The sequence below is a fragment of the Martes martes genome, assembly GCF_963455335.1.
Source record: "Martes martes genome assembly, chromosome: 1".
In the NCBI taxonomy this organism is placed as follows: domain Eukaryota; kingdom Metazoa; phylum Chordata; class Mammalia; order Carnivora; family Mustelidae; genus Martes; species Martes martes.
The window spans coordinates 151,360,165-151,379,746 of NC_137888.1; the positions used below are offsets into that span (position 1 = coordinate 151,360,165).

The 19,582-nt window shown below is 44.0% G+C and overlaps 2 protein-coding genes across 6 annotated transcripts in view; one reads left to right on the forward strand and one right to left on the reverse strand.

Annotated features, from left to right (window-relative positions):
• LRRFIP2 (LRR binding FLII interacting protein 2) overlaps positions 1 to 6,662 on the forward strand; it is a 106,296-nt gene extending 99,634 nt beyond the window's left edge. For all 3 annotated transcript variants that reach the window (XM_080807398.1, XM_080807397.1, XM_080807396.1), the window contains 4 exons: positions 2,748 to 2,868; positions 5,190 to 5,269; positions 5,853 to 5,957; positions 6,383 to 6,662. In XM_080807398.1, the coding sequence (XP_080663524.1) occupies positions 2,748 to 2,868; positions 5,190 to 5,269; positions 5,853 to 5,957; positions 6,383 to 6,493 (417 nt within the window). In that variant the 3' untranslated portion in view covers positions 6,494 to 6,662. The remainder of the gene's footprint in view (positions 1 to 2,747; positions 2,869 to 5,189; positions 5,270 to 5,852; positions 5,958 to 6,382) is intronic.
• Positions 6,663 to 8,690: 2,028 nt separating this feature from the next.
• Positions 8,691 to 19,582, reverse strand: part of MLH1 (mutL homolog 1) — a 49,508-nt gene continuing 38,616 nt past the window's right edge. For all 3 annotated transcript variants that reach the window (XM_080807364.1, XM_080807365.1, XM_080807366.1), the window contains exons 14-19: positions 17,073 to 17,181; positions 15,191 to 15,254; positions 10,834 to 10,998; positions 10,176 to 10,268; positions 9,775 to 9,888; positions 8,691 to 9,012 (exon numbers count right to left, since the gene is read on the reverse strand). In XM_080807364.1, the coding sequence (XP_080663490.1) occupies positions 8,845 to 9,012; positions 9,775 to 9,888; positions 10,176 to 10,268; positions 10,834 to 10,998; positions 15,191 to 15,254; positions 17,073 to 17,181 (713 nt within the window). In that variant the 3' untranslated portion in view covers positions 8,691 to 8,844. The remainder of the gene's footprint in view (positions 9,013 to 9,774; positions 9,889 to 10,175; positions 10,269 to 10,833; positions 10,999 to 15,190; positions 15,255 to 17,072; positions 17,182 to 19,582) is intronic.

Here is a 19,582-nt window from a genome sequence, read left to right on the forward strand (position 1 = left end):
TAGGGAGCACCGATGGAGAATAGTTGGGCAGCAGCACAAAAAGCAGGTCATGTGTTCTGTTCTCAGGCCCAGTGGTAGGAGGGCTCTGGGAGAAATCACCAGGCCAGAGGTCTGCAGAATGAACAGGCTTCTCAGGGGAGATTGGGTTTCTGCTAACGCACTAGATAAAGGGACCACTCAGAGAAGAGACTGAGGATGAGGGGAAATGGTAATCCAGACTCTTAGGCATTGGGAAGGGTTAGAAGGTGCAGATGGGGGTGACAGCTGTACAGAGCTCTTCGGGGAAGAGTGTAGGAGTATGACTGTTTTTGCGATGGACATAATGACATTGGGGATAATGAAAAACCAGTCCTGGTTCACTCAAGGGAAATGTTGAAAGGGTGGAGGTGTCTGGGAAGCATGGGTTTCCTCCCAGTGCAGAGCTCACCCTTTCCCCACTGGGGATGTGGCCCACTTAGTCCTAGTGCCCAGGCTTCCCTTTGACCACTGTTGATGGGGTACCAGCTAGGGAAGCCCCCTTAACTCTGAGCATCACACTCACCCTTGACCCTTGATGATGAAGGGCAAAGGTGGCCTGGGGAGGCTCTGTCTTGGTCACAGAGGCAGTCCCCCCTTGTAGTTCTGAGCTGTAGTGCTCCCCAAACTCTGCTGGTAAGAGTTGTAGGCATTCGGGGAAAAAATGGCTCTGATTTCTGAAGGAAGGGGCAGTAGACCTCTGGGATCAGCACTTTAATTTTTTTGTTTCTCTCCTGTTTGTCCATCCCTTTTGATCTCTTTTGCTCTACTTTAAAAAGATTTTCTCAGCTTCATCTTTGAAAACTTCCATTGGCTTTATGTTTCTGTAGTCATTTCCAGATGTAGATATTTTTACTTACCTCAGAGGATATTGACAGTTTGTCACTGTTCTCTGTTGTTTCCTTCCATCTGCATAGTTTAGTTCCTGACTAATGCTATTTGGCCCTAAATTTCAGGGCCGGCGGGGACTAAAACCCTGATAGGCGGCTTTGAGCATATGTAAGGCTGATGTGTGGGTGTTTTGTTGGGAAATTTTGATGTGGGTATGTTGGTCTTTACCTTAGACTAGGCAGACAGTTCTACAGGGAGACATCCCCCAGGCCTCTGCGTCCAGGGAGCAGTGTTGCTGGCAGGATCCTGGGGATTGAGGCCGGACCGGGGGCCTTAGCATCAGTACGTGTCTGTTCACCTGATCTTGTTTTCCGTGTGTGCAGGCTCCTGTCTCCACTGGGCCTTGTCTGTTCCCAAACCTGAATCCCTTCGCATTTGATTCATTTTCAGTTTCTTCAGTTTATAAATTAAAACCCCTGTAGCTTTATTAAGGTATAACTGGTATAGAATAAGCTGCTCATACCTAAGGTGTACAAATGTCCTACCGTATTTGTTTCTGAGGGCGGCCCCTACAAAGTACCCCAGACTGGGTGGCTTAGAGGAATGGAGGTGTCCTGTCTGCACAGTTTTGGAGATTTAGCAAGTGCCCACGGTCGGGTGACAGCAGTGGCCGTGCCTTCTGAGGCCTGTGAAGGGCTGTCTGTCCCACACTTCTCTCTGGTTCCTGGTACTTTGCTGGCAGTTTGTGGCATTCCTTGGCTTGTGGATAGCGTTCTGTGTCTTCACATCGTCGTCCCTCTCTACGTGCCTGTCTCTCTGTATGGCACCAGTCATACTGGATCAGGGGCCTACCCTATTCTAGCATGGTTTCATCTCAGCTCAACTAAATGCATCTTCAGTGACTCCGTTTACAAATGAGTTTACATCCTGAGGTACTGGGAGTTAGAACCTCAAGATATGAATTTTGTAAGGACACAAGTCAACCCATAACAATACTCATGAAACCATGACCACAATCAAAATGGTGAAAATATTCATAACCCCTCCAAAGTTTCAGTGTCCCTTGGTAAGCCTTCTTTCCTCAGCCTTCCTCTCTCCCCCTGTCCAGGCAACCACTGATCTGCTTTCTGTCACTGTGGATTAGTTTCCATTTTGTGAGGTTTATATAACTGGAATTACATAGTATGTCCTCTTCCTTTGTCTGGCATCTTCTACACAGTGTACTTATTTTGAGACTCAGCTGTGTTGCACCTATCGGTAGTGCTTTCCCCTTTCTTGCTGGGTAGATGTGCCATAGTTTGTTCAGCCACCTGTTGATAGACATTTGGATCATTTCCAGTTTGGAGCTACTATGAATAAGCTACTATAAATATCCTTTATTTTGGGTAAAATAAGGTAGATCAACTGTGAAGCCAAACTAAAAAATACGTTTCCAACTGTTTCTGTATACAGAAGGTTTTTTAAATACTTAACCTAATATTTAAGTGTTCATATTTAATACTTAATATCTTAATTAAATTTAATTTTAATATTTAATTGAATTCAATGTTTAACATTTAAGTTTCCTAAGTATTTAGCCTAGGATATTTACCCCAATTTTAAGACAAAACACAAACACCTAAATGCCTGTGGAATTTTATTAAAAACGGAATTGAATAAAAGTAGTGAAAAACGCTGAAAAGATCTGCTGTTCCACCAGCCTACACACAACATCAAATAGGGCTGTTTTGATTGGGACACCTGGTCCTGGAGCTAACTCCTTCTGATGTTTCCAGTTTGTCGCTAGCGCATCTGGCCCCGTGGCCCCGTGGTAGGCACTCAGGTTCTGGGTGGATGACTTGTGTGGCCGAGGACCCGCTGTGTCCTGTGGATCTTGTGACGGCCCTCTCTTTCCGCTTCAGATCCGAAGGCTGAAGCTGCAGCTGGAGGAGGAGCGGCAGAAGTGCTCTCGGAGTGAGGGCTCGGCAGCGGACATGGCGGGGCTGCACAATGGTTCTGACCTGCAGTTCATCGAGATGCAGAGTAGGTACCATGGCCAGGCCAGCACCGCTCTGTGGGGAGGCTGCCCGTCTCACACGTGCATCTCTTGGGGAGCCATGTTACAAAGATGGCTTAATCCTCAGCAAGTCCAGAGTTTAGTCCTGATCTCAGTGGTCAGGCTGGGGAGAGCCTTCTGGCAGCCTCTGCACTTCAGGGAATGGAGTAAGAGAGGACTGGGTTAGTGCTCTTACCCCTCTGTGCAGTGATTTCTAGAGACATTTTGGAAATAGTGTCCTCCTGGCGCTGTCCTCTTCCACACCTGGGTCAACTGTCAGCTCCCATGCAGCACCTTTCCCAATGATATTTTTCTTGTGGAATCTCTCTTGGATAGTGGGAGGATATATTTGGAACTAACTCATACTAATGTTGAACAGTTTTAGAACTTTGCTGGAAGTTTTCTTATTAACCAAATGAATCCTTATAGATAGAATTTAAGGCCAGAGTAAGCCTGTTCAGTTTACCTCATGCAGTTTTTCTCCTTTCTACTTTTGACCCCATGCCGTTTTAAAATGCCTCCTGTGTCCACAGTAATGTAATCTCCATGGTGGGGGGAGGTCAGCAGCCATTCCTAGATAGTTCGATAATGTATCATTTGTGGAGAGGGGAGACTTTTTCAATTTGAATTGTGGCTTTTCTGATAACTTATTTTAAAATATTGGTTATTCCATGGCCTTTTCATCTAAATATTTTTGCATTAGGCTAAATAGAAAAGGCTTCTTGGATTAAAGCTTATTAATACTGTTAATACTGCCTTTTGAGGTTAGTATCATGTCCTTAATTAGAGATCAGTTGGGACCCTTGTGACACTTCTTATTGAATATTCTAGAAATGTTTTGGCATGGAGGATAGATGAAGATGGGCATGAGGAAAGGCAGGCTGACTAGCTGGGAGGCTGTGAGGATCAGCTAGACCAGTACAGTGGCTGCCAACAGTCTTAAAGAAGGGCAAGGAGTAGATTTGAAAGAGATTGGCCTAAAGCAGCAAATTCAAAAGAAGTCACACTGAGGGAGAACAGGCACGCCTTACCTGTGAATGCTCCTAGGGCGGGTGGGCATTATGGAGCTGGTGTCTGTGAAGGACCCAGAGTGAACTGTAGAACGAGGTGGGCTCAGTGGGACCTGATAGACTGGGTCTGGCCAGCGAAGGAAGCCCAGGGATGTAAGCATGGTGTGGTCGAATGGAATTTCATGGCAAGCACGAAATGGCAAAGATGAAGGACTTACACTCTTGAAAACAGGAAGGAAAGGGAGGTTTGCCATGAGAAGGAAGCAGCACATTGTGATAGTAAGTGGCTGGGATGAAACCAGATCCTGAAGCTTCTGTTTTAGAGCCCAGCAGTAGGAACCCTTGTCTGTCACTGTCAGAGGGGCCTTTGGGGAGACAGTTTTATAGCCCCATTACTTTCCAGGTGACAGTAACTACCTGTGAGAAGAACCTCTGCCTGAAGATTATATTAGTTATAACCTCAGTGATGTGGAAAAGCAGAAAGGTTCTTAAGTTAGATAGCTTAGATTTGGTTTATCTCCTATAGGCCTTATGATTCCTACCCTTTAATCATTTCAGGTGATTTTTGTGAAATTTGGTTTGCTGGAGTGAATTTTCAAACTTATTTTAAATGACTTCTTAGGTCAGAAATACAACTAATGATTTAGAAGTCTACCCATCACATTATCACAACGTTACTGAAAAGCATTTCTTTGAGCAAATGTTTATTAAGCACATGCCCAAAGCCCTTGGCAAGATACAGAGGTAGACTGAGGGTGGCAGAGCCAGGGCCCCTCTCCTCATGTACACAGTGTTTAGAAGGCATGATCATGTTAGAAAAGCCATTAAAAACATGACAGGGGAGGTGAAGTTACAGGAGACTAAGTAGAGGCATGCTGAGGACATGAGTCAGAGGCGGGGAAGGAAGGGTCCTTGAGGTATGGCAGCAGAAGGGAGCCTGGGAGGCAGGAAGGTGAGGGAAACTGGAGGCTCCTGGGGGAAGGGCAGCACGTAAAGTTGGCGAGGGCCACCGATGCACTGACAGGGCTCTGCTCAGTGGTCAGCCTCCCCCCACCATGGCATAAAGAGTCACATTTTCTTCCAACTCCCTGGTCCAAGGGATGCTGGGATCAGGTGTTAGAGCTTCTGGCCGGAGAGCCGTTCTGGAGCCCAGGCTGCGGAGGTGCTGTGGCCGCCCTGTGGGCATTTGTGCTTCGTTTCCTTCCACTGTACTGTCCCCTCCTGGGCTGCAGAGGTTGTCACTGCCTGAGGTCACAGCTGCTCTCTGACAGGTGATTCACTATTCTCTTCTTTTCTAGGAGATGCCAATAGACAAATTAGTGAATATAAATTTAAGCTTTCAAAGGCAGAACAGGATATAACTACATTGGAGCAGAGTGTAAGTACTTGTTCAGCACACTACCAAGTGATTCACACTCCCTTTGCAACTTCCTGCATCTGAGTGGCCAATTCCAGGGGTACCCAGCCTTCCTTGGGCTGTCTCTGTAGTGGGGTCTCTATAAAAGCTCTCTCTTAAAGTAGAAGAGCCAGCAGAGAAAACCTGGCAGGACACTTCAGCCTTCTGTTAGTTGTAAAAATGCACAAGACTGTAGTATAATTGTTTTTTCCAGATTATTTCAAGAGACTTTAGGAAGACTGTAGTTTGAAAATCCCTTATTGCACATTTCAGAAAGTCCAAATGCTTTTCCATTTAGTGAATCTTGTCTGCAATGTTAATTTGGCACTTAAATAATATGTTCATCATAAACTTAACATGGGAAATTGACTCTGTAATGACTCTCCAGCTGTAATCCTCTCCGGGGACATTTCTTGATCTATAAATAGCTGTTGGGTTCTGAGAGGCCCTATGACTCACCGTGAGGGGATGACTTGGGATTTGTAATGACACTGTGTTTCCGTGCGGCTTCGAGAAAGGGGCTCCCAGTGCTCACTAGCAGAGGCTCGCGTTCTCTTGTTGACAGATCAGCCGGCTCGAGGGCCAGGTGCTGAGGTATAAGACTGCCGCGGAGAATGCCGAGAAGGTGGAGGATGAACTGAAGGCAGAGAAGAGGAAGCTACAGCGAGAGGTACCTGCTGTTGCGTACTCAAAGAAAAGATCCTTCGCTGCCTGAGGAACTGAATCCTGGGTCCAAGTCTTAAGGGAATAGCAATGGAGGCTCTTCCTCTTCGGTGTTGGTTTTTGACCTGCACAGTGACTGCCATTTACTTTTAGGCTTTGGTCAATTAGAAACTAAGAGAAAGGACACGTCTCCCTTCTGTTGTAGAGCTGGTCTGTCTCCCCACCTGCTGGCTGCCCTTCCTGGGATTGAGGCTCAGTGTCCCTGCTGGGCACCACCAGCTGGCAGAAGAGAGCTGAGGTCACGGGGTGCTGTGCAAGGCCGAGCTGGCAGCACTTCTGTTCTTGGGTCGGGGGGCACGGTGGGGGGGTCCTCAGGTGGCACTGGGGTTCACGTGTGACCATGTGAAGTGACCCGGCTCTCCCTGTCTGCAGTTACGAACAGCACTGGACAAGATTGAGGAGATGGAGATGACCAACAGCCACCTGGCCAAGCGGCTGGAGAAGATGAAGGCCAACAGGACAGCACTTCTGGCCCAGCAGTAGGAGGCCACCTTCCGGCCCGGGTGCTGCTCCTGGGGCCCCTCCCAGAGGGACTGACTTTTTGTCCATTGACACAGACCCCCTTCAGTACTGTTTGAGTTTTGTCATTAAAATAGCCACCTTTGTATTTTATAATTTATGAGAGAATGAAACAGGTTTGAATCTTCATGAATGAACACTTTGGATTTCATTTGTAGTTTGATTCTAGACTAAGAACTGGTCCATCCTGTTTTTATTTTTTATTTCCATAATTTTAGAATCAAGTTTACTCACCATTTTTCCCCAACTGCCTCAGTGACTGGGCACTCGGAGGCCTTGGCACGGGTTCCGGAGGACAGCGACTCTGTGAGTGCCCAATGAGATAACTCGGCTGGAGACCTCGGAAAACACAAGTGCCTTCTCCACGGTGCAATTCAGACTTCAGTCATCTCCAGCGGTCAAAAGACACTTACCCTTGATTTCAGATAGCATTTATATTTTAGTGAAGAACCAAGTTCACAGGTGGGGAATATATGTTTCACTCAAATTTCTATGTTTGGAGGAAAAAGCCTTTTTTTGTAAAATATTTAAATTTATATAAGAAAATGTTAGAAAAAGATCTGGGGAGTGTATATAAAACTCGCTTTATTGCATGTGGCCGGGCAAGTCCAAAGCCTAACACTCTTAAAGTAAGAGCAGGGCCCTTTGTCTTCAACATCAGCTGTGCTGTATCTCATGTAAAGTATCTCATCTGCTGCTGCTTTGTGGAATGGAACCTCAGACAAGCCTGGCGGGGTGGGGGGAGCAGGCAGGCGGGAGGTCGGCCTGAAGACTCTATTAAAACGCACCCTCTTACTGACCACAGCTGGCTACTGACACATTCATTTTTGTTAGAGGAGCTTTTAAAACACCTCAGGGCAGCCACAGCCACCCCTCTGATCTTGCCCCTCTGCTTTTGTCTCCTCCCCAAGGAGAACAATCTGGATACAGCTTTTTAAGAAGCCAGTCAGTTTCATCTTTAAAGGCACCCAGTTCAAGGGGCTTTTATCATTGAGTGTGGCCACTCTGCAGGATTTGTGATTCGCTTTTGCCCTCAGAATCAAGGTGGTTTTATGGAGATGGTGGCTGTATCTTCAGAACCAAGGCTGGGAGAAGTCTAGTGAATTAAAGGCACATGAGATAAATAAAGCTGACTTGAAACTAGATGCTACAGCTAACCTGAATGTGAAGAAAATCTCTACAAATTACCCCCTTCTTTAGAGCAATGAGTCTTTTAATTTTAAAATATGGAAACCACTGTCCTGAATGGAGGGGATTTCCTATAAATTCTCTCCAGTCCTAGCAGCAATCACCCATGTGGGAGATGGGGGAGAGGGAGAGAGGGTGAAGTCCTGGAGTCAGGCTGGGGGCTGCTCAGCCTGTGCCCCACTGGGCTCACCGAGCCCCACTACTGAGCCGCCCTTTGACTTTTTGGAAGTTCTATGTGGTAGAACCTGACCTTGCCCCTTTTGTGGTACAACAAATTTGTCTTCTGTTGTCCTGTTCTCTTCCAAAGGGAATGGCTCCATGTCTTCACTAGGTAGAGTTCCCTGTTCTTTCTCATGGAACATTCTTCAGTGAGTCCTGTAATCTGGATTGTACCTCAGTACTGTGGGCGTTCTTCCTCCCCGTGCTCACTGCACATTTCTGTTAATGCAGGCTAGTGTTAAGGCAACTTATTGTAATGGCACCTACAGCTTAAGTTTGTGATTTTATGTCATACTTCAGACAAGAATAACTAGAACTTTATCTTAAGGTGGTAGGATTCAGATCCATTAACAAAGGGGGCTCACTTAAGGTGCATACCAGTTACAAACTCCGTAAGGACTGCTGTCTTCTCGCAAGTGTTTTTTCATTACAAATTAATTAGCTTTGGTTAGGTACGTAGTAACAGATTATCAATTCAGCTTTCTCCATACTGTCATCAGAGCCTCTTATATGTTCGGCACTTCTCTCCAAAGGCATATGAACCAATGTAATTCATATCTGCTGATATCAGAAATTAGAATATTCAAAGACTCAAACCAGAGCAAGATCTATAAAATCTCCAAGGCCTTTTTAGAATTCAGATGCCCAGAGGGCTTTCAAACTACTTTTGGATTCTTCAACACAATCAGGTATACTGTAGGTGAAAATGGATCTAGAAAACCTTTCAAGTGTAGTGAAGTTAAATCAATCATGTTAGGACACATTTTACAATTTATTTCTGGTCACTCCACCAAGCGTGAAAGAGTGCTACTAGTTAGAGGGCCAATGGGAATCGTCAGCTGTAAGACGTACCCTCATCAGGACACAATGCAAGAACCGCACAGCCCAGAGTCCACAAGTGAGTGTGGTTAGCACCTCTCGAAGACTTTGTACAGATCGGGCAGGTTAGCAAGCTGTAGGATATTTCCATCTTCTGTGAAATGTCTAGGAGGCAGAAGGTGTGAGCGGAAGGCTTTATAGACAACGTGTTCCACAGTCCGCTTCCAGGGGTTTGCAGAGGAGCCGGACACTTCCCCCTGGAAAAGATGTGTTAGAGGTCACAAGCCTCCCTATTTGGCCCACGCACATCCCAGCATTTGTGGTTTCCTGGCTGACCTGTACCGGACCTGGAAGCCTTGCTCATTACAATCTGCTGTTTTCCTAATGCTGGTGAAACATCTCTCTCCTCAATCTCTCAGGGATCCTACAGCCCCCAACGTGAGAGGTGACAACAGGTAGAGAAGGCAGAGACTTTCTCCCATGGAACTTTGTTTCCATTCGGGAGGAACTGTGGATTGTAGCAGGATCTAATGTAACATCTGATCCGGACTATGATGGACTAGGATGTTCAGTAGGAAGTGCAGTCACCCAAGCCCTTTCTGTGTCCAGAAAGGTCTGTAAGAAAAGCTAGGGATCTGACCTTAGTACTGCCCTGTTCTCCTGGCAGAGCAGTGGTCAGATTAAATGAGCCAAAGCTAAACAAGCGTGGGGAGACTGGGGCTGTGTGCTGGAGGGCTAACGACAGGAGACAAGGGCTCACTAGCCCTGGGTCATCCAGCTCGGCCTCCCAGCTCTCACTGTGACAGCTTGTGCTTTCATGTTTGACAGGTACTGGGATCATTCTAGAGGGACCTTCCAAACCAGCAGAAGGAAGCACAATTCATGAATAAAAGCTGACCATTATGTTTAAACCTATGTGCAGTGAAATCCTAGGAATTCAGAGGCAGCAAGTTTCATTTCCTAAACATTGTATGAGAGCCCAGCCCCTTCTCGGGTGCTACTGTGCGTCACTACAGTACCTGCTGGCCCGAGAGGGTCGACTCCTCGGATACGTACTGCTTCCGAATGGAGTAAAACATAGCACATTCTTTACTGAGGCTTTCAAAACATTCCTTCTCTTCATCCCAGTTCACCTGGTCCAAAGAGAGAATTTAATACCTCAGCATAGGTACTTGCTTTAGTAAACACATTTCATTTCCAAGTCAAGGTCACAGAATACTTAAAGCTTTTTACAATGTAACATTTTAGGCATTAAATCTGTAAAGTGGAACTGCTGAATACTGCTGGGGTAGGTGGGGTAAGGGGGGGCCGTCAAGCTGTTTTACCCTTTCCATTATGCCATGTGAAGGTGTGGCCCCATGCCCTCTCCCCCAAGCCCACACGCAGGTACCCCCATATTAAAAACAGCTTGACCACTTGCCTCCGTGGCAAGTCGAAGAATGAAGATAGGCAGACCCTCCAAAGGAGGCACATAGTTGTCGATCAGCAGGGGTAATCCAGTCAGGTTCCCTTCCTGGTTGTGAAGAAAAGGCCACAACAAGGAGACAAGAAATAAATTGTTACAGTTTAATCAAGTTCCATTTCCCCAGTGCTCCCTCCAGGTCTTATCTGCATGCCCACACTTCGGGCGATCAGGTGCTTGACTTGGCTGGGCACCAGGGGTGGGAGAGCAAAGCATTTAAAAAGCTTTTTGTACTGACATGAAGCAGAACAACTTCTTTTTTCAATATGCTCACCAACTAAAGAATACAGAGAGATGGAAAGCCCCAAAGGTTAAGCATAAGAGGAAGAAACAAAGCAAGTGGCCTGGCATCATCTCATTCACTGTGGCCCGTAGGGACTATGGGATTCAGCTCTCTCGTCGGGGTCCTTCACCCCGGGAACAGGAATGGGCATGAATGGATGAGAAAAAGGTGGTGTAACCTAGACATGAAAATAGGGGGTGAGGATGTGAATGGATGTCTCGTGCTGCTTCTCACAGGGGTGGGTGGCCTTCTCACCCTGACTTGAGGACCAACTACAGAACTTGGCTCTTACCTGAGGAATACAATAGGGGAATACAAATGGCTGTTACACACCTCATCAATTTCCAAAGAGAAATAGTCTGTGAGCATCTCAGCCTTCTTCTTCAGAAACTCAACAATGTACTCGGCAAGTCCTTCTTTGGGACCATCTTCCTCCGTCCAGCCACTCTCAGGACTATCCAAGGCTAGCATGGCCAGGTCAAAGAGCGGTGCTGGCTCCTAGAACAGAGACCACGTTAACAGTGCCTCCAAGTGAAGCCTGAATTCCTTCCCACAAAACTACCACAGGCACACCTTGGAGGTACTGGTTTGGTTCCAGACTGCTATAGTAAAGGAGTTATCACTGTATAGCAAGTCAAATGAATTTTCTGGTTTCCCAGTGCACATAAAAGTTAAGTTTACACACACATATCCTATTTATGAAATACGAAATAGATTATATCTAAAAAAACAATGCACATACCTTAACTAAAACTTTTCAGCTGCAATCATCAAGACAGTATGGTACTGGCACATAAACAGACACATAGACCAATGGAACAGAACAGATAGCCCAGAAATGGACCCTCAACTCTATGGTCAACTAATCTTCGACAAAGCAGGAAAGAATGTTCAATGAAAAAAAAAGTCTCTTCAATAAATGGTGCTGGGAAAATTGGGCAGCCACATGCAGAAGAATGAAACTGGACCATTTTCTTACACCACGCACAAAAATAGACCCAAATGGATGAAAGACCTAGATGTGAGACAGGATTCCATCAAAATCCTCAAGGAGAACACAGGCAACCTTTTCAACCTCGGCCACAGCAACTACTTGCTAGACCTGTCTCCAAAGGCAATGGAAACAAAGGCAAAAATGAACTATTGGAACTTCATTAAGATAAAAAGCTTTTGCACAGCAAAGGAAACCATCGACAAAACCAAAAGACAACTGACAGAATTGGGAGAAGATATTTGCAAAAGACATATCAGATAAAGGGCTAGTATCCAAAATCTATAAAGAATTTACCAAACTCAACACCCAAAAAACAAATAATCCAATCAAGAAATGGGCAGAGGACATGAACAGACATTTCTGCAAAGAAGACATCCAGATGGCCAACACACACATGAAAAAGTGCTCCACATCACTCGGCATCAGGGAAATCAAAACCGCAATGAGATACCACCTCACACAAGTCAGAATGGCTAAAATTAACAAGTCAGGAAATGACAGATGTTGGCGAGGATGTGGAGAAAGGGGAACCCTTCTACACTGATGGTGGGAATGCAAGCTGGTGCAGCCCCTCTGGAAAACAGTATGAAGGTTCCTCAAGAAGTTGAAAACAGAGCTACCCTATGACCCAGCAATTTCATTGCTCAGTATTTAGCCCAAAGATACAAATGAAATGGTCCAAAGGGGCACCTGCACCCCAATGTTGATAGCAGCAAGGTCCATAATAGCCAAACTCTGGAAAAAGCCCAGATGTCCACTAACAGATGAATGGCTAAAGAAGATGTGGTGTATATATATATATATATATAAATGGAACAAGATGAAATCAGAGAGGGAGACAAATGTAGGAAACATGAAACAGAGGGTTGCTGGAGGGAGGTGGGTAGAGATGGGGTAACTGGATGATGGATACTGGGGAGGGTACGTGTTGTAATGAGCACTGGGTGTTAAGTAAGACTGATAATTCACAGACCTGTGCCCCTGAAACAAACAATACATTAATGTTAATTAATTGAACTTAAATACAAAAAGTGAAGGAAAAAAAAAGAAAATGTGTGCTTCTGGAAAAAAATTACTGCTAAAAAATGCTAACCATCTGAGCTTCCAGTGAATTATTATCACTGATCACAGTTTGTAATTATACACAAATACAATAATAAAAAAAAGTTTGAAATATTGCCAGAATTACCAAAATGTAACACAGAGACATGAAGTGAGCAAATGCTGTCAGAAAGATGGTGCCAAAAGACTTGCTCACTGTAGTGTTGCCACAGACCTTGAATTTGTAGAAATGCAAGGTCTGTGACGTGCAATGAAGCACAGAATAAAATGAGATGTGCCTGTGTGAAAACCACAAAGCCATGGTCATGACAGCAGCTGAGAAACCCCAAATCTAACATCGCTCCCCATCTCCCACAAAGAAAACACCTGAAAATCCACAAGGAAACCTCTTCCTTCTCACTAGTGGCTGTTTCAGCAGAGAGGATATGCCAGCCTGCCAAACAGGTGGGAAGGGGGAGGCCATGTGGAGGCACTGCACTCCCGTGCACTGATAACGAACGCAAGGGGTGGGGAGAACCAGTTCAGTGACATCTCAGGTAAGTCATCTGTTTAGGAAGAAGACTGAAATATACAGTTAAAAATAAGATGTCTAAATTTTCTTCCATGTCTCCCCATCTGATGTTACTATGGTCATACATTTTAACATATAATGTTATACATGTTATACATACAACATGTATGTTACATTATAACATACATGTTATAAACCCACAGAACACTGTTCCTATTTTCTCATAATAATAGAGAAGTCAATGAAAGGACCCGACAGTTTATTAGCACTTAACACCTATATTAGAAAAGAATGATGTCAAATCAGTAACCTAAGTTTCTACCTTAAGAAATTTGAAACAGGAGAGCAAATTAAACCCAAAATAAGTAGAAAGGAAGTAAGTATCAATGGACTAGAAAACAGAAAATCAAGAAAAAAAATCAATGATACAAAAAGTTCTTTGAGACCAATAAAAATTGGTAAGCTTCTAACCAGACTGATCAAGTTAAAAAGAGGGCACACATCGCCAATATTAAGAATGAGAGAGGATCTAGACATTAAAAGAATTATGAAAAATACTATGAACAACTTCCTGCCAATAAATTCAAAAACTTCAATGGACAAATTCCTTGAAAGAAACCAAAAGCAAAGCTCTGTCAAGAAGAAAAAAGATAACCTGAATAGTTATCTATGAAAGAAACTGAATTTGAAGTTAAAAACCTTCCCATGAGGAAATCTCCAGGCCCAGATGGCTTCACTCACTGATCAATTCTACCAGACATTTAAAGAATAAATTCTATACAATTCTATACAAACTCTTTCAGATGATGGATAAGGAGAGGATAGATAGCTCCCAACTCATTCTATGAAGCCAGCATTAATGCTGATACCAAAATCAAAGACTATAGGAAAAATAAAAACCAGTATCATTCATGAACATATATGTAGCAACTATAAACAAAATTCTGACAAATCAATTTCAATAATATGTAAAAAAAGTGATACATCATGTACAAGCAGTGTTCATTCTAGGAATGCAAGATTGGATTTTAAAATGAAAATCAATGTAATTCATTATATTAGGAAATTTAAAAAAGAATATCACGCAATTATCTCTTGACAGATGCAGAAAAGGCATTTGAAAAAACTCAGTATCCATTCCTGAATAAAAGTAACTGTAAGCAAATAAGGAACAGAAGGAAACTTCCTCAACGTCATAAAGGACATCTCATCTCACCTACAGCAAAAAACATACTTACTTTGGAAAGACTAAATGTGTTTCCCCATAAGATCAGCAATTAAGAGAAGGATTTCCATTCTCACCACTTCTATTCAACATTGTACTAAGGGTCTAGCCAGTGCAATTAGGCAAGAAAAAGAAAAGCCATCCAGATTGGACAGGAAAAATAAACCTGCCTTTAGACACAGAGGGTGTGATCATCCATGTAGAAACTGACGGAAATCTGTAAGAAAACTACCAGCACTACTAAATGAGTTTGGCAAGGTTGCAAGGTACAAGATCAATGTACATAAACACTTAGTTTCTATATACTAGCAACAAACAACTGGACATTATTTAAAATGCCATTTATAATAGCATCAAAAATGTGGGATGTTAAGGGATAAATCTAACAAAAGATTTCCTCTCCAATTGTTCTACATTCAAGATAATCCCAATGAAAATACCAGTTGGCTTTTTTGTAGAGTTACATCAGCTGTACAACGATGATATGAAGCTATATAAATAGTCCGATTTTAATTCTAAATTAAAATTAAGCAATGAAAAGGCCTCGGAAGAAATGACCTAATTCTGTCAGCTGGGGTTGGTTGTATTTCGGTCATAGGCTTTAGGAAATGTTTATTTCTCTTTTTATCTCTTTATAAGTTTTCTTAAGTAGGTATGTATTAACCAACATAATAATAAACGTTTGTTTAAGCTGTCTACCAAACAACTGTTCAGCTTCGTATAAAACTGTGTTATAACTAAAGATCCTTCCATATACAAATCATATAATACAGACACTATCTTTGGCATATTTAGAAAAACCCAATATACTACAAATCAGATACGGGGTAGAGCTATTATTTTCAGAAATGACCAGGTGTTGGAAGTTTCAGAAGGGAGAAGCAGGAAGTAAACTTACCGAGAGCCTGAGGACACCAAAATTGGCAAAATCATAAATGAGTATCTGGTAGAACAATTCTTCACTGAAAATAAAAATGAAGTGACTTTAAGGAAATGCTGAATCCATGCTTGACAGCTGAGCAGTCAGGACAAACGGGAGAAAGAACCCCTGCAACACGGATGGGAGGTGCTGTGGAGCCTTCCTGACCATCTACAAGATGTCCTTCTCCTCTAAGGAGCCGGACCTGCTGTGTGCTCCAGTCAGGGCTCTGGCTGGTGGGCCTCCACATGCGGCTGAGAGCACTAAGTCTCTAAGTCACCCAAGCTCTGTCCCCACCCCCTGGTGCTGTAAAAGGCTGCCCAACACCCTGTAGGTGAAATGAATGAAATTTTAGTTTGCTTACTTCTTCTCCACTTACAAAGAATCCTATAAATCTTTTTTTTTTTTTTTTTAACAACTCACCATTAAAAATGGTATGGAGTGCACAGGGACGGCAGGAGACTTGCTAAATAATCCTAAGCGGACACAAGGCCGAATCAGACCACCCGGGTGTTTGGTGTAGGGTGATGCACTGGCTGGCAGCACTGCAGAGCCAGCTGGGAGGTATCCAGCACACTGACCTCCTTACCCAACACGGAGCTCAAATAAATGGTCCTTTAGAGTTCTTAAGCAGTCGGAACCATATAGGTCTGTTTAAAGACTTCTCGTTATCAGACAAGGCTACACCTGCGTTACGAGGGTGGGAAGTGAGGCACCCAGTGAGTACCTGACTTGTCCCGGGTCAGAGTTAATAAGGTGGAAAAGGAAGGTGTTGAATCCAGATTCTGTACTCTGAACCTGGTTTTCAATCTGTTTCTTTTACCTTCTCACTGGGAAACCATTCACATTTATTAATAGCTGAAATTCTCGGACTAACCTGGCTTTCTGTTTGTAAAATGAAAGAATCTAAACACAATGTGTTTGGAGCCTTGGAAATGTACTTACATGTGATGGAAAAGAAGGAACAAGGGCAGCAGAATTCCCAAAACATTAATAAGAGACAGTCCCATGCACAAGTCAAAGGATTCTCAAAGCAAAGACAAAGGATCTTGAACAGAGCTGCACCAAAACAGCCACAAAGGCGTGAGTTCTGAATATCCATAGAGGTGTGTGTGCCAGCAGTCAGCTCTGGGCTGGGCAGTTTTTTTGTAAGGGAGGAAATTAGTTCTTATCTTGTGTGTACCCCCAAGCAATGTATGGCAGCTGCCTTGCTCACGGGCTTGTGGGAAAGGGCCCCGCAGTGGCCAGGCAACATCTAGTAGGTGCAGGGCGGCAGCGCCCTCCCATCTGTACCTAACTGAGAACACATCTGATACAGCTTCTAGACTCTTTAGGAGCTCATCCACCAAGGTCTCTGGGAACAATCAATAGGTCACTGGCTACGTACTGGGCAAATGGCACGGCTTGTCAATCCTGCTGGCTTGTGTGGTGGTGAGAGTAAGCCTTGGCGACACTCCCTACTGGTCTTTCTCACAGTACCCCGCTGCACACAGCAGGTGCTAGAATTCTCTACCGGCACTAAGCCCTCGACCCGTGGTTCCACCACAGTGGTCAACACATACTGAGGACCAAGAACTTGCCAAACATCAGGCTTCTCGTGTCATTTCTTAACCTCACAAAACCCTGCAAGTTAACCAGTGATTTCCAAATTTGCAGATGAGAAATCTGAGACACAGTTCAGGAAAGTACCTTGCCCACGGTATACAAACGGTAAATGGTAGAGCCTGGATTGGAAACCATCTCTGTCTCCATAGCCTGGGACCTTTCCAAACAGCTCAGGTCCCTGTCCCTGGCTTTTCGTGCCTGCGCCCCCAGACTGTTGTTGGGGCAGCCCTACCGTGTCAGGCGCTCACCAGTTTACCTCAGTTTGGTGGTGTTGAGAAGGTATAACTTGGTCTGATGCTGTGCCAAGGCCCACTGCGGATTCACGCAGCCCACAAAGGAGTGGTTCTGCAGCATCTCTCGGAGTGCTGGAAGAGAAAGAGCCGGTCAGGAACGGCACCCCACCAACACCCCTTCACAGCCTGAAGCACCGAACCCCAGAGCTAGAGACAAAAGATGAGCCACGATGCCTGTAGTGTACCTCCTGCTGAAAACACACACAAATGAGGACTAAATTACAACTGATCTTTCGAAATGCCACAAAAACATTGCCCAAAGGTAAAGGAAAACTTCGCCCAAAGATCACACCCTGAGGCAAAGCAGGAAGCTGGAGAAGTACGGCAAGCCCTGAAGTCAGCGTCATGCAAAGGCCCAGAGGAACCTCAGTGATCACGAACCCTATTTTTGCAGCCCCTGAGGTGTGGGGAATGAAAAACAAAAATGTAGGAATGGTTTGAAACGCGGAGTCTAATAGTAAACCACTTCCCCAGGACGTGTAGCTGAGACGCCAGGGGCTGTACCCACAGGCAAAAAGAGAGGAAATCCCCAGGGAAGGGGGCCGAACTGCCCACCCACCTCCAGCCTGGGTGTTGGGGGTAAGGAAAAAAAAAAAATCACAGCCCTGAGAACCTGCAAACACAAGCCGGTCCTCACATGCTTTTGCAGCCAGGATTCCGGCTAAGCGCTGCCTAAAACCTTGTATGGAGATTTCAGTTTAACCCTGATTCCAGGACTGACTGTTCCTCCAGGTCCCTGATAGAATCAAATGCAAATCCTCTGTGGAGAAGTTCAGTTTCAGTCCAGGCTTCAAATTATCCCCCACAGATAAAATACCAGGAGCCAGCAGTCAAAAAATTACAAAACACACAAAGAATGCGCCAAGAATTAGAATCCAGAAGAAACCACATGACCTCTGCAAAGGTTCAGAGACTGGAAAATAAGTATGTTCAGTATGCTTAAGAGGGATTAAACAATGAATAAGCAGCAGGAGACTATCAGAAATGATCAAGATCTCCAAAAGAAACCAAATTTCTAAAAATGAAAAATGTAATAATTGAAATTAAAAATCAAGACCGACTTTACAACAGATGAGACAAAGTTGCCAAGATAATAACTGGTAGGTAGATCTGAAGAAATTATCCAGAATGCAGTGCAGAGACAAAGAGAGGAAAACTACAGAAGCGACTTATGCAACATGGAGGATAATAAATATGTAACTCAAGTTCCAGAAGGGAGAGAGGGTAGGGGGAGATGATATTTACAGACTTCAAAGACAAAAATATGAGACTATTCCAGAAGTGATGGAAGACACCAAACCTCAGTTCTAGGAAGCCCAACAAAACCCACACTTGGCACACAGAGATACGGCAGGACGCTAAAGAAAGATCTTAAAAGCATGCAGAGACAAAAGAGAGATTCCCCACCAAGTAATAACATATAAGACTGATAGCTGGGTTTTCAGCAGTAACACTGAAGGCAAAAATGATAGAACAACACCTTTGAAGCATTAAGAAAAAGTAACTGTCAATCTGGAATTTTAAACCCAGCAAAAACCACTTTTCAATATGAGGATGAATTAGACAAAATAAAATGCAGCTGGCCACTCAAGATCTTAGTAAATATTGTTCTTTAGGAGACCACGAATGATCCAAGGGAAAGAACTATGAGCAAATAATACTTGTTAAGTCCAAATGTGCTAACAGTAACAATGAATTGTGGCACAATCTGATATCCACATGAAAACCACGAATCTAATACATGCACCAAAGATGAATTTCAGGAGGACTAGGGATTTATGCGTGAACATTTTAGGAGACAATATAAGACTATGTCTTCAATTATCCCAGAGTTAGGAAGCACTTCCTAAATAATATTTTAAAAGCCAATCTGTAAAGAACAATTCATAAAATCTGCCTATGTTAAATCTAAGAATTTCTGTTCATGAAACAAGTATTTGTTTAAAAAGAAGAAGAAGAAGAAGAAAATGGGTAAGTCCTAAACTGGGGGAAGATGTTTTCATGTAGCTGATTATTATCTGGAATATATGAAGAACTCCTCAAATCAGTTCAAAAAGACCAAGAACCCAAGAGAAAAATGGGCAAAAAACTAGAAGAGGCACTTAACGGAAGAGGAAATAAATTTAGGGTGATCAGGGGATGCAAATAAAACCACCATTAGCTACCATTTCACAAACACCAAACTGGTATAAAGTCCCACAAGTTCAAATGTTGGAGAGGAAGCGAACAAATGTGACTTCTATACACTATTGGAGGGACCAACAATGGCTACATTTATCCAACCCCATTGAAAAACAATTCATCATCTTAAGACCCAGCAGCAGCTCTGCTGAGTATATACCCACAGCCAAGCTTCCCAACCAGTGTTCCAAGCTCTTGAATCTCTCATGGCCAAGAGCATCCTCAGATGGCGTATGAAGAGAGCATGGATGAGGCCCTATTAGTCCAAATGTCCTTCAATGGCAGAATGAAT